This window comes from Camarhynchus parvulus, chromosome Z (genome assembly GCF_901933205.1).
Source record: "Camarhynchus parvulus chromosome Z, STF_HiC, whole genome shotgun sequence".
Taxonomy (NCBI): Eukaryota; Metazoa; Chordata; class Aves; order Passeriformes; family Thraupidae; genus Camarhynchus; species Camarhynchus parvulus.
In genome coordinates this window covers 42,293,291-42,308,649 of record NC_044601.1, presented here as the reverse complement: position 1 = coordinate 42,308,649, position 15,359 = coordinate 42,293,291, and the positions used below count along the sequence as shown (strand labels likewise).

At 36.8% G+C, this 15,359-nt stretch overlaps 1 protein-coding gene across 2 annotated transcripts in view; it reads left to right on the top strand.

Annotated features, from left to right (window-relative positions):
• UHRF2 (ubiquitin like with PHD and ring finger domains 2) overlaps window positions 1-15,359 on the top strand; it is an 82,703-nt gene that overhangs the window by 53,947 nt on the left and 13,397 nt on the right. For both annotated transcript variants that reach the window (XM_030968010.1, XM_030968009.1), the window contains exons 6-9: window positions 3,810-3,996; window positions 6,916-7,039; window positions 7,441-7,548; window positions 10,791-10,895. In XM_030968010.1, coding sequence (XP_030823870.1) covers window positions 3,810-3,996; window positions 6,916-7,039; window positions 7,441-7,548; window positions 10,791-10,895 — 524 coding nt within the window. The remainder of the gene's footprint in view (window positions 1-3,809; window positions 3,997-6,915; window positions 7,040-7,440; window positions 7,549-10,790; window positions 10,896-15,359) is intronic.

Here is a 15,359-nt window from a genome sequence, read left to right as displayed (position 1 = left end):
CCAAGAAGGCCAATGGCATCCTGGCCTGTGCCAGCAACAGTGTGGCCAGCAGGAGCAGGGCAGGGATTGACCCCCTGTACTCGGCACTAGGGAAGCCACACCTGAATCCTTTGTTCAGTTCTTCACCCCTCACTACAAGAAGGACATTGAGGTTCTGAAGCGAGTCATACCATGTGCCTAAGAGTATTGATTAGATATTAGAAAAAATTTATTCATGGAAGGGGTTGTTAAGCATTAGACCAAGTTTTCTAATCATCATCATGGTGACATCACCATCCCTGGTAGTGTTCTAAAGGTGAGTGGATATGGCACTTGAGGACATGGTTTACTGCTGAACATGGTGGTGATGCTAGGTTGGTAGTTAGACTTGATGATCTTAAAGGTATTTTCAAACTTTAATGATTCTTTAATTCTGTGATGAACTGAACTGCTCAGTTTGGTGTCATCTACAACCTTGTTGAGGGTGCATTCAATTCCAGTGGGTATGTCATTGACGTGGATAGAAAACAATAGTGTTGCCAGTATGACCTTTGCAGAACACCACTCTTTAATGGTTTTCACTTTTATGTTGAACCATTGGATATGGACCATTCACTCTTTGAATGTGGCCATCCAATTAAGTCCTTATCCATTTAATATTTCATTAATCAAACCTATCTCTCTTCAGTTTAGCAGCAAGAATGTAAGACAGCTAAAAAGCTAGAGAGTGTCACAAAGGAGGGCCACAAAGAAGGGAAGGGCCTTGAATTGAAGCCTTGTAAGGACAACAATTGAGGCTGCCTGGTTGTTTAGCCTGGAGAAGAAGAGACTAAGGACAGTCATCACAAGTCTACAACTTCCTCATGAGGGGAAGACGAGGGGCAGGTGGCAGACACCAATGTCTTCTCTGTGTGACCAGTGACAGGAGCTGAGGGAATTGCCTAAAAACTGTGTCAGAGGAGGATTAGGTTTGGATATCAGGAAAAGGTTCTTCAGGCAGAGGGTACATGGACACTTGAACAGGCTTCCCAGGGAAATGGTCGCATCACTAAGCCTGGCAGGGATTCAAGGAGCTTCTGGACAATGTTCTCATTTACAGAGGGATTTTTGGGATGTCCTCTGCAGAGCCAAGAATTGGATGTGAGTGATTCTTGTGGATCCCTACCCCCTCATGATATTCTATAAATCTGTGATTTTTTATTAAGAATATTGTGAGGGTCCAAATCAAAGGCCTTACAGACAGGTAAATGACATCTATAGTTCTCCTTTGATAATTGAGACATTCTGTCCATGGTGAAGGGCCGGTGTGCCAATCAGGTACTATTTGCCTTTGGTGAAGCCATTTTGGCAGTCTTTAACCAGTCCTCTGTCTTCCACGTCTTGACATGTCTTCCAGAAGTCTGTGCTCTTCTACTCTGTGATCTTACTGGGCACTGAGATGAGGCTGACTAGTCAGTAATTTCTGGATGAAGCTTTTAAAAAAAGGTTCTTTGAAAAAGCTTTTTACTCTTTTTTAAAAAGGTTGAAATAGCTTTTTCTCCAGTCACTAAGATCTCAACCTGACTGCTGTGAATTTTCAGATATGATGTGACTGCTATGATTTTTTATATATGATGAAGAGTGGCTTAACAACTACATTAAACAATTCTGTCGGGACCCTGGGATGCATCTTCTTGGGTCCCATGGTCTTGTCTATGTTCAGGTTCTCAGATGATCTTGAACCTGATCTGCTCTTACACCAGGAGTGACTTCAATTCCCCAGTTCCTGTCTTGTGGGAACTTGAGAGATGTGGGAAGAGTGATTACTAATGAACACTGAGGCAAACAAAATTGCTGCATACCTCAACCTTCTCCATGTCAATTGTGATTAGTTCTGTCCCATTTTGGGGGACAGAGCAGAGGAGGGGGTTGTGTGTGTATATTTTCTTTAATCTTCCATTTCTGACCAATATGCCTATAGAAGCCATTTTTACTATTCTTTGTATCCCTTGCCAAAGTCAGCTCCAGCTATACCATAACATTCCTAATTTCTTAATTGTTCCTCCACAACTAAACAGCACTTCTCTTTTCTTCCCAGGATGCCTGTCCCTGATTCCATGTCCAGTGCTTTTCCTTCTTGTATTTCACTTTGTCCAGGAGGTCTTTACTGAGCTATGTTGGTCTCCTGCCTTCCCTGCCTGAATGCTCACTGGTGGAAATGGAGAGATCTCAGGCTCTAAGAAAAATGTCCTTAAAGATCTGACAGTTCTGTTCTGCTCCTTTTTCCCTAAGTGCAGTTTTCCAGAGGGTCCCATCCCATTATTTTAATTCCTAAAATAACTAAAAATTCAGGCTTCTAAAATTCAGAGTAGTGACTTTAACCTTTGGCCCATAATCCTTGAGATCGTGAATTCCACCAGGGTATGACCACTTGAGCCCAGGCTGCCACCGATCCTGATCTCTCCAGTTAGTTAATCTGTGTCAGTAAGTAGCAGGTGCTGTTGTCTGTCCCTGGGGTAAGAAATTATCCTTGATGTTGTCCAGGAGTCTCCAGGACTGCTTCCATCTTGCCGAGCTGCTTTTCCAGCAGATGTCAGGGACTGTCCTGACAAGTTCCTGCAGCTGGACCAGAACCTGCCAGAGTGATGCTTCATGCAGGTGAAGTAGGAAAGTTTTGTCAGCAGGGTTCCCTCAACTGAGTGGTGGGTAGTAAACACAAACCACGAGATTTTATTTATTGGCTTGGCTTCTGATTTTCAACCACAAGCTCTTGACCTGTTCATCACTGTTTTTCAAAGATGAGTTTGTGCAGTCAAGTCCATGGAGAGGGAAAATTGTCTGCCCCCCTTTCCTTGCCTGTCCCTTCTGAACAGTTTGTAGTTGTCATTTTGAATGCTCCAGTCATGTGAATTGTCTCACCAAATTTCAGCGTTTGTGATTAGATCATAGCTTTCCATTTGCACAGTCACTTCCAATTCTTGTGATGCACCAACACTTCTGATACATGCTAGTGTACAGGCATGTCAGCTGGTCTATTAACTGTGTAAGCATTTTAGATTAAAAAGCTCTAGTTCTTTCGAGGCCTTTCACAGGTGTTCCCCTGTCAGTTTTTAATTCATCAGCAGCCCCTGACTCTTCTTTGTTAATCAAAACCCCATTCTCTTCCCATTCTAAGTCTACTTGGTTCTGCCCTTGAAGAAAAAAGTACTGTTCAAGGTCCTCCAGAAAGACTGCAGATACAGCACAATGCTTTGCATTCCAGTCCCCCTTTCTTAATAAACTTTCAGTCTAGGGTTTCTCTCCACAGAGATTTACACTGATAACCTGCAACTGCATAGATCAATTTCTCTGTAAAGTCTATTCACTTGGGAGGGCATGCTTTTCTTCAATAGAAAGGGGCTTGGATTTCTGCAAATTCTTAGTCATTAATTTCTTTCTCAGTATACTTAGGAAAAACTTTAAAGCATTTAGAACTCCTCTGGATACATCAAGGATCCACCTCATATTTCTATTCAAGAATAAATTCCTGAAAGAAATATTTATTTTTATTGCTTATGTTATCCAAGCTAACTTACAAGGAACTGATAAGCTGTACAGCTTCAAAAGACAGTTAAGCTTCACCTTTAGGGAGAATGTGCAGGTACATCTTGGGAGCAGGAGATTAGTCATGTTTTTTATGTCTTGTTTATACAGCAGAAGAAATCTTATTAAGCCTATATAAATACCTCATTGTAAGAAAAAAAAGCATTTTCAAGAGACCAGTGTTCATGTTCAGAAATAATTATTCCTTTAGATAGAGTAATTCACTTTGCAGAGATACATGACATTTGACATTTCTTTGTTTTTGACAGGAAAAAGTGGCCCTGAATGCAAGCACTGTAGGGCTGATCCAGATAAGGAGTGCCGGTTTTGTTCGTGTTACTTGTGTGGTGGCAAACAGGATGCTCACATGCAACTCCTGTGTGATGAATGTAATATGGCTTATCATATATACTGCCTGAACCCTCCTTTAAGCAAGATACCAGAAGATGAAGACTGGTAAATATACAAGGATGATTTACTTACCTATATTGACATTCCATACATGATACCTTTTTGATATTCGCACCTCATGAAAGAAAATACTGAAGATGTTTTTAAATTCTGAGGTGTTTCCATCCATCTACTCAATATAAGACTTATGTTTTCTGTCAAGATAATTCTTTTAAATCATTCACAATGGATTTGTAGTAAGTTTCAAGGCCATTATGAAATGTCAAGACTGGTATGTTCATTTTATTCATTATGGTCATTATGATCTTCTGGGATATTACCCAATCTGATTGTATTTATCGACAGTTGTTGTTCCTCAGCCTTTTCATTTTTTAAAAGCTTCACTGCTTGAGCAATTCTTTTGTGCTCATGCTTCTCTGTCCCTTTATCCTTTGTCCCTGCTGCTGCCCCTGTGCTCTACTACATTCATTTTTTCATGCTATGGAAGAACCACCACATTGCTACTCTTCATTTCTTATGTAATTACTCTTACGTCTTTATTAGCTGTCTATAATTTGCACTGTTCATATTTATCACCTGCCTATGATGTATTTGAGATGCTAATCCTTTATAAATGAGTAATAAATAGAACCTTTTTCTAATAAAGTTTTCCATAGACTTCATTAAATGTCTAAGATGTCTATGAATACATTACATGGAATCTCTTGAACCTTGTGATTCTATTTTTTGTAAAAATCTGTGTAAATCTTTTAGAAGTTTTAACATTCTCTGTAAATTAGTAACTCAATCTCCTACACCTTATTGGCTTCCATAATGTTTATTTATATTGCCTGATGGTCTGCCTGTTTTCTGGGGCAACTATCCTCACAGGAAAGAATTTCTTACTAAAATCTAAACTAGCTAGAAGATGCCTGAAACCTTTTCTCCAGACTGAACAGCCTCAGCTCTCTCAGCCTGTCTTCGTAGCAGAGGTGCTTCAGCACTCTGACCAACTTGGTGGCCCTTCTCTGGGCTCTTGGCAACAGGTCCATATCTTTGCTGTGTTGGGTGCCCCAGAGCCAGATGCAGCACTGCAGGTGGGGTCTCACAAGACAGAGTAGAGAGGTGGAATCACCATCTCCCTTGACCTGCTGCCCACCCTGATTTGGATGCAGCCCAGGATGAGGATTGGCTTTCTGGGCTGTGAGTGCCCATGGCTGGATCATGGCGAGCCTTTTGATCATGAACACCTTCTCCTCTCCAGAGCTAGTCACGGTCCATTCTCCAAATTATGAATTTCCAGAAGTTCAATTCGTGTAATTGAAATTCATTGGAAAATGGCTGTCAAGCTTTTTAGCTTGTTTTTGTTTACTGTATAACTAAGAATAGGAGCCTTAAGATTTATATATGTAAGTACATAGCTGCATCTGTGAATGAAGTCACAGGGTGGTAGAGGTACAATTGTGGGCCTGGCTTATGTGAGCTAGTGTAGAGATGCTTAGTGTCACCAGTCCTGTACTGTCTTAATGTTTGTCATTATGTAGAAGTGCATTTGCACCGGGCAGAGCAGCATCTCCTACCGAAGAAGTTTGTTCCCTCCTTTCTTCCTGCATACTAGCAAAGAATCATGGTTGTCTGATTCTTAATTTAGGAGCAGTTTGCTTTAGAATTGGGAATACTTCCATTTTGTGTTTTTAGAGCATAAAATCTGGCAAACTCTATTCAGGGGTTAAGTCTTCAATTTGGGAAAGGATAAGTTTATCTTGTGGAGATGAAGCCACTCTGTATATGAAACAGTATTTAATAGTCCCTATGAGATTCATTTTAAAAGATATTAAGGTAATATTGTTATACTGTCAAGAAATATGGAATTCACCGTGTGACTTTACCTTGTTAATTCACCTTGCGTATTTGCATTATGTCATATTTGTTCTTTTAATTGGTCTTACATGCTTTTTCTTTAAGCAGTTGTAATACCTGTCAAAGTAATGGTATCATAACTTCAGCATCTTACATTGTTATTTTTTAATCTACATGGCTTCATTGTTTTCATGGTCAAACACCTTTATTGAGATAGTGAGATCTATTCCTCTGGACCTTAGTCATTAATTTTTCTATTCATATCCACATAAAAACTTAATAAATCCAAAACAGCAGAAGTAGTAGTAGTAATGGTAGTAGTAGTAGTTTTTGTTTCCTGAATGAGGTTATCAATGTTAATGTAGAGCAAGCTTCCTCTTCTAATTGTGTATGGACCAAATCCAGCCTATGGGAGCCAGAAACAAGGACATGTGTGTATTGTTATTCCTGGACTGGGATAAGAATGTTGTTGGAAACAGCAGAATGATCACTGTTCTGCTTTTCTCTCTCTGCTGTGGTCAGTGTATACTAGTATCTGCTTTCCTACCAGCATGGATTTGTGAGTGAGCCTCAACATTATATTCCAAATGGCTTCAGTTGTTGTGGAGTGAGTGAGTGTGTGTTTGTGTGTTTCTATATACATTATGGCATACCTTGGCTCTGTTTGACGTTCAGCAATCTGCAGTGAAATTTCTTGCACCACCAGCAAAAATAAGGGTAGATTGGGCAGGAGACAGAAACAGACCATGAGTACTGGTTAGCAGCATATTTTAATCTCAGCTATCTTCTCCTTTACATGATGTAAATGAAGGAGGACTTAATGAAGAGACATTACAGGACCCATGGGCACCTCTCATATATCATGTGAGAAAAAATAGTTATATGCTTTGCAACTAGCACTCTACCTTTAAAGATACTGAAAAGCCCTTTTTAAAAAGAAGTTGACAGTATTTGTTCATGTTGAGTTCATTTTTTAAGCTGTAGGCTTCAGCTGCTTAAGCCTGGTATATGCTTGCTAGCTTGAAACATTCAGTCAAAATAAACAAATAGACACTATTTTGGCTGCCAGAAATGTATTGCCATTATTATGAAGTTAATTGAGAATTTACTAAAACCTTTTTTTAGGTATTGTCCTTCCTGCAAAAATGATTCTAATGAAGTTGTAAAGGCTGGAGAAAAGCTCAAACAGAGTAAAAAGAAAGCAAAGATGCCATCTGCCAGTACTGAAAGCCAGAGAGACTGGGGAAAGGTAGAGTGTGTTTTAGAAATAGCTGTTACTCTGATTGTTCATGTATGTGCTACATCTATAATTTTGCTTACATATGCACTACACAAAATTCAGTACTGGGTTGCACAAACAACAAGACAATGTTTAATCCTGCCTGCCGTCTACTGGCAGTTAAAGCAGTGGAAGGATTATTAAGGTGACTAGAGGTAAAAACAACAACAAAAAAAAGAAAACCCCTAACTCCCCTCCCAAACCCATAACCACATATTACTTATTTAACATTCCTTTTAACAATTGTTAACATATTTTGAAATATGTGTTTGTTATAATAGACAGATTTCATGACCTCTGCATTGAATTTAAAAATATTCTTCAATATTGCAATTCATTTGTCTGATTACTTTTGTCTGATGTATTTTTAGGGCATGGCCTGTGTTGGTCGCACTAAAGAATGCACTATTGTTCCTTCAAATCATTATGGGCCTATACCTGGTGTTCCTGTTGGGACAACCTGGAAATTCAGAGTTCAGGTATGTTGTTTCAGTATTAGCTGTAGTTGAAGGAAGTAGGAATAATAATGAATGGGTTGGGCATTAAAATAAATTCCAATTGACAATTGCCATTTTCACCAGGACTAAGTAACGCAAAAACATTATGATTTCAATATTGGAAGTGATGCCAATTGTAGTGAAGGTTGAACTATACTGATTTTATCATACAACTTTTTAATACAACTTTTTACATACAACTTAGTAAAAAGTCTGTTGGAATTATGATAAACATATTTCACATGTTAAAATCTTAAGTCAGATATTTAGTGAATCGAATTAAGTAATTTCTGAAGAGTTTTCTTCACGCAAACTGATTATCGCATGAATGGGGTGGAAACTGCAGATTTTGAGAACATTATGTGTTATCACTGTGAATTGACTGTAGTCAAATTGGTTTTGGTCATATGTAATGGATGTCCAAATCTGCTTTTAGGCTGATGAACAGCTTAAGCCTGTGCAAGTCTGTAGTGCTACTGAAATTCACTATTCAGCTTTTGGTGTTTTTTTGAACTATCTCATTTTCTGTTTCAAATATTCCTTAGACACTGTGGTAAACTAGGTTTATAAAAACTGGCAGAAAAATAATCCTATCTGGAGTAGACTGGGGGTTAATTATCCCAGTCAATTTCACATTTTGGTTATGTAAGCACAGTGCCAATACTCAATGAGGCAGGAAAAAACAAAGCAGGGAGGATGGTACAGCAGCATTTTGTGCCTGTACTGATTTTTTTTCTGCTTTTGTAGTGTCCGGCAAGCTACAAACTTCCTCCCTTCTGCTCCAGCCTGATCCAGCTGAAATGATTTTTGGATTAACTTTCATTTTTTCATTATTGTTTCTAATCATGAAAATACATACTTCTTTGTTTTCTAAATCAGTTAGTTCTTTGTCTCTTACATGTGTAAATGATTGGAACTGAATGTTTTCTGTCATACTTGGAAGAATAAAACCAAGGGGTTTTAAACTGCTTGAGGAGGGGCAAGCCAAAAATCAAGTGCCTCTTCTGATTTGTTTTATGAACTTTTCATCACTTGCTTTCTTTTTGTTGGGTGCCAGATTATGTAAAGTCTAATAAGAGAGCTTTCTAAAATCACTTGGGTAAACTCAAAGTTTCAAAATCAATTTTTATTTTCCCTGCTTCAATAGTGATTGGAATTACTAGTTTACCTTTTTGTTATGAATTCTATAAAGAATTCATAGACAAAAGTAAGACAAAAGTTAATGCTTTTCAAGTATTTCTAGTACTGATAGGAAAAACCAACAGAATTAGAGTGCTGCTTTCATGAGAAAATCCATCAATAATATTTCTTATATATATAGTATATATATGTGTGTATATATGTGTGCATATATACATGGACTAAATATCAAAAGACAACTACCATTTATGCATAATTAATTTATTTTGAGTACAAATTAAACACCTTGTCATTTTAAAAAAATTGAAATTTTTTCTATGTAAAAAGTTAAATTACACTTTTGTTTCTTATATGAACTAGTTTTATTTTAATGACAAAATGAGATTGTCTCAGCAAATCTATGAGAATTTAGTGGCTGTATGAAAATTTAATGACTTCTTTATTTCTCATTTGCATGTTTTTTTTATGACACAAACTCTCTTTTCCCTAGAAGGAAATTGGCTAAACATTACTTCTGGAGAGAGCATCTAAAGAGCATCTTTGGCATTAATTATTTATCAGTGTTCATGTTTGGGGTGAATCACCTACCAGAAACCTAAATTTAATTGATGAAACCTGAAAATGAAAAGATGGGAGGGAGGAATGAATTAAAGAATGCTTGATACAACAGGAAAGAGGAACACGGTAGTGGGGCCTTTTTATTCAGCATACTCATAAATGGTCTGGAAAAATTGGCAAATAGCTGATAAAGTTAAGTGAGAGTGCTAAGTTGTGGATAGCAAACATGGGCCAGGGAAGAGTTCTTAAGTGTGTAATTTGTAATTGGCTTTCAGCTGTTTACACTTCTTGTTATTTAGCAAAGAGATATTCTATTGGCTAAATTTGAAAAATATGTCCTTTTAATACTGATCAGAAAAATAAATCAAATACTAAATTATCATGAAATTAAGAGTCAGGAAAATAAAATACATTATTATGAACAGCAGCCAGGAAGTATTGTGCAAGGAAGTATTATTGTGTCCTTGCATGGTTTTCATACTGTGCACAGCTCTAATCTGTTGTTAAAACGTGCACTTTTGACTAGCTGGATCTTTGATGTATTGTGTTACGAAATTTCAAGACTATAGCAGAAGAATATAGACTCCCATGAAAGTTGCTTAGAACTGTAGGTTGGGAAAAGGAGATCAGGAGTGCAAGAAGCAGAACAAGAAAAAGAGGCAAAATTAAGGTCTGGAAGAGGATATGAACGTAGAAAGAAGTAGTGTGATTTGTTTTATGCTGGAAGCGTGCATTCTACCAACACTATTTTTATCATAACATACTGAGAAAATGCATCATTTAATATGTAGTCTCATTTTATTTGTAAAGGTTGTTTGTGGGTCTTTTCTATTAATCAGTAGTTTGAAACCATTATTAAATAAATTTTTGTGGGAGAGATGCTCCAGCAGACTGTAATGATATTGCTAGATTATGCTACAGCTGCAGCTTTCAGGTGGTCAGGCTCCAGATTACTTGAATATTTATTACCAGAGAGTTATCCTGGTTGGAGAACTAGTCTATGATCCATTGGTGTTGCAATGGCTTCTTCTGTTTTCTTGGGCAGTCTGATAATATTCCTCTCTACTGGTTACATTTACAGTGTGTTACCTTACAAGTCCCTGACAAAATGATCTTTACACTGGGATCTTCCTAGGTTAAAAATTGTAAAATGCTACCAAACTGGTAGATCTTCTCCTTTGAATTGTTCTAAATGACTGTGCAAGTGGAGTATAGCACTGAGGACAGTCTTATGTACTGCTTATGGGAAAAATCTTGGAGATTTTCGCCAAAGAAGAAAGAGTCTATTACCTCTTCCAGTGTCACCACTGTCCTACACTGTCTGCTGGTTTTCTGGGTGTTCTTACTTTAGCTTTTCTTCCTGAAGAAACAGTGGAATTCTCACCTTTAATAGCAGTCTTTCATTAACTGTTGACACAGAAACCTCTGTACAACACTTTGAGCAGAAAATTGATTGCTAAAAGTGGTTGTAGGCAACTGGGTCTTTTAAAAAAATTGCTCTACACTGGCTTTTTTTCTGTTTCCAGGTGAGTGAAGCAGGTGTTCACAGGCCCCATGTTGGTGGAATCCATGGACGCAGTAATGACGGAGCTTATTCACTCGTACTAGCTGGGGGATTTGAAGATGAAGTGGTATGTCATTCATGCAAGCAATGGACTTGCTGTTCTAATGCATCAAATGTCTGTACATATAGAGTTGTATTTGGTGTTTAATCTAAAACTAATGTTTGGGCAGATATGACTATGGAAAAAACTATCTACCGCTGATAAATTAAGTAGTTCATAGTATTTTGGAGAGAAAAATCTTACCAAATCTTAAAGAATGCTTATGCTCAGATCTACATTAAAGGAAAATGTCAGTAACTGGATTTGACATTGTTGAGGGTAGCTACATTTCAGTATACTTTGGAGTCTGACTTGAGTGTGATATAAAATCTGATAGTGCAATTGTGTGCAAATAATATGTTGTATGTTCTGCTTTTGTCACAATTTAATTACATTCTAAACAGTATTTCTAATTACGTGATACATTTAATTTAATGAAGCAAGAATAAAATATATGTGTTAATTGATACTATGAAGTTCTGAAGTTTCTTGGCTCTTGCTAATAAGCACTTTCAGAACTTCTTAGCTGCCTCAGATTCTTTCTCAGAATCTTGATCCCTAAAAGTGTTGGGAAAAAAATTCTACTTTGGTGTTAACATTTAAGTAGAGCAACAAAAGCAGTTATGCTGCTAAACAGAAGAGTAAATGCTTTCAATTTTCATCTTGTGGTGCTGTCCAACATTTATTTATGAAGAGATTACAGTTTTTTTCAATTAAATAATATTTACACTAGGTACATCCCTTCCTGCAGTTCCAGTCCATCAGGTGGAATTTTGAATCTTGGATGAGGTGAAGGATAATGCAGTAAGCAACCTGGTTTTTTTTTAAATGCCCATAGCTGTCAACCACAAGGAAAAGGGCACTGAAGAAAAAAAAAGCATATGAATGAAATAGCATCAGAATGTACTATATTCTATGCCAACAGCACCTACCAGGTGCTGCTGCTGCTGCAGAGTATTGCCTCTGAAGGAATGTGGGTCTCTATTTGAACAAGTGGCATAAGGAGGTACTTGGAGTTTGGATATGGTATCCTTAGTATCTATCCCAGCCCAGGCTCTCAGACCCTAAGAACACTGTTTCACAGGAATTGTATCTGCTATGCTGGGATGCTGCAGACTCCTCTTTTTATTCTTTTTGGTGATACTGATGTCTCCTTATTTCTGAGGTGGTAATTATTTAATTCAAAATATTTGGTAAATTTAATTGGATCCTTTGAATGCCTTTTCAATTCACCTAAGTGATGTTGTGACCATGTGGTTTTGTAGACACCTAAGCAATGTCATAGTCTGAAAGACATAAATACTTTTGAAAAGGCATAGTAGAAGAGAAAGGTTGCAGATAATACTCTCAAACAGTTTTTTCTGTTTTCTAAACTAATAATACAAGGGTTTGTTTTTTTTCAGTTACATTATTGAGGTTAGCTTTTCTTCTTTCATGTGCCAGGTTTGTCTTCCAATTACTTCCATTTTCCCTGTTTTTTTTTAAAAAGGTTGAGATTAAACTTCTGTAAGAACATGAACAGAAAAATTGAGTCCTGTACTTAAAAGTGTCCTAAGTACAGTATCTAATTAATTTGAGATGTGGAATTTTAGATTTATTTATTTGAAATAAAATATACACATAAAAACCTCTGCTCACATCTATTCATTTTATTGTATGAGTACCAAAAAAGAGAGGTGACTCTTAATTGAATTTCAGTGGTGCAACAGAGATGCTTTTGTGTAAACTTTTATAAAATTGAGAAATAAATTCATTTTGGAGGTGTATTACACTGTTCATAAACTTTGTGTAGTATTTAGGCACACTGATAATGTGTGCCATCTTAGTGCACTTCCTATATCTTTAAATCAGTAAAGCCACACTGGGGTAAAGTAATTACAATATACATTGCAGGAAACTGAGTTAATTGTCTAGCTTTCAGATCACAACATTTTTATGCCATGCCTGTAGAAACTTATTATCCTAGACCCAGAATTTTCTCCAGTTTTACTGAAGTTTGGATGTTCTGGATGTATTGGAGTGCTCATTAATAACTAGTTTTATCAGTTCTGTCAGATCTACCCTCAAGATTGAGAACAGGTGCAGTCATAGCTTATAAAATGAGCATTGGGTGAAATTGTTTTGTACGTGACGTTTTATCTTCATTTCTAACTACATGCACATAAAATATTTGCACATTAATCTCTCTCCTGAAAATGGGTAACTTTGAATTCTAGTGACAAGTTATATGGCTTACTTATAGTTAGCTTTTATTTTGAATATGTTAATGTTGCTAATCTCTTTGATAGTATTCCTTTGATAGTAACCATAATAGGAGCATTACCTGAAGAAATTGAGAAGTCTTTCAGTAATTTATACTCTAAGAACAGATTAATATTTACACACTAGATACTGGAAATTTGCAGTCACAATGTTCATGATAAATGTATTCTGATTTGTCTGTTCATCAGATCAAGCAACTGAAGAAGTTTAACTTTTGTGTTGAAAACTTGCCCTCTTATTTTATGTCATTGTTTTTATGTATCAAGTTGAAATTGCATTTTATTGTCAAAAGTCTCAAGATTCATATTTCTGCTGGGTTGAGGTAGTGTTGTAAAGATAGTAAATTAATTGTGTGGTGTGCTCCAGTTTAAACCAAACAAAAATTGTTTCTTTTGTAAATGTTGTTTTGCATAGGATCATATGGGAGATCTCTGAACTGAGATTCAGGATCTCTTGGAGAATAATACCTGGTGTGACCAGTTGCATCTTCTTGTAAAAGATTCTGAGACTACGAAATATAATGACTGTAATGACTCAAAAGGGACCCCAGGCAATATACTCATTGTTTAGGTTTGTTGATATTTTTTACCAAACCCATTCACTGCCTGGAATGTACCATTCATAATCCACCTAATGAAATGAATGTGTAATATGAAGTGCATGTCTTTTAGATTTTAAATGTGTTGCTTTAACTAGGATTATAGTAGGCTAATTAAATTAGTCATACAGATTGCAGGATTTTTTTTCCTCAAAAAACAAATGAATTTTGGATCTCCAGCTGATAGCCAAAGATAACCGTAATTTAAAAACGCTGTCTCTAAAAGCTGTTATATCTCCTAAGTAAACACCCTCTACAGGAAAGTGTCTTTGACCTGAAAAGACTGTCTTTGGCAAACCTGGTTCCAAGTCAGAATGGAGTTTTAGTGGAACAAAAGATAACAAATCCACACTGGGTAGCCTGAATTGTTTACATATTAATGTTCAGTTTAAAAGCCTGGTAATCCACCATTTTTGGACACTGCATGGAAAGGAGTAAGAAAAACCTCAGAAAGGAATTCACATACAGTAGTTAACTCGGACTTTGATCTTTTAAAATGTTGCCCTACTTCCATCACCAGTTAGCCACCTTCTGCTGTTTCCTGCTTTGAAGCTGTCTTTCTTTCTGTTCAGACATGTTGATTAGTAAACACTAAAATAGTGAAATGTTTTCTTTGTGATGGAATGTGCTGTGGTGGAATGTGCAGGTTCTTGCTAGCAGGGGCAATTGTGGGGAAGACTCAGCAAGAACAATTTTGATGTATACAGGCTCTGCACTTAATGCAAGGGATTCTTATTATTTACAAATGAAATTTGTACTTTAGCCCTTCCTTTTCAATTGGCACCTTTTACTGCAGTGTTAAACCATGAAATTATCAAAAATAAATCAGACAATGGGCAGATAGGCCAATTCTGTCAGTTCTTTATGGGTATAGAGTTTAATGAAGATGAATGATGACATGATTCATTTTCAGATATCCCTACTACTGGGGAAAGAAAATGCTCTCAAATGTAATTGCTTGATAGTTAGTAATTGACTTGGATTTTAAAACCTCATTTAAAAAGGCTTAGTGCACTTTTATTTTACTTTATCATATAATCAAACTCACCTTTTATTCGTTACACTTTACTGAGGTCAAACTGATAAGGGATTGATGAATTGGTGGTATTTGGGAATTTCTTGTACCAAGACAGCCAATAAACATTTTTTGTTGTTCAAACGGAAGGTTGGAACTCATCTAGAAAATCTGATTGTGTTTGTAATAGCCTGTTACTGATAAATACAATTTTTGCATTATCTGTTGGAACCAAACTTCGAAATCTGAACATAAAAGCTCAGATTTAACATAGATGTTAATGGAGAGAGAAAATAATTGAGAGCTCTCTTGAGACAGTTAATATTCTAGTAACTTGAAGTAGCTAATGTGCCTGTCAGATGGTGCATAAAAGTAATCCACAGAAATAATGTGGTCAAATGATCCAATGGAATTCAAAATCTTATTTTCTTCATTCTACATTATTTCTCTGTTAGACTTACAACTGATTATATAACAATGTTGAATAGTGGAGTATGATTTAATACAACAGACTGATTGCTTGTACTGGCTGTCTGAGGCTGACTGGCTTGTAGTACTAGAGCTTCAGGCTTGTCTTCCACTCACGTGCCTCAGTATGAGATGCTGGGTCAGTGCT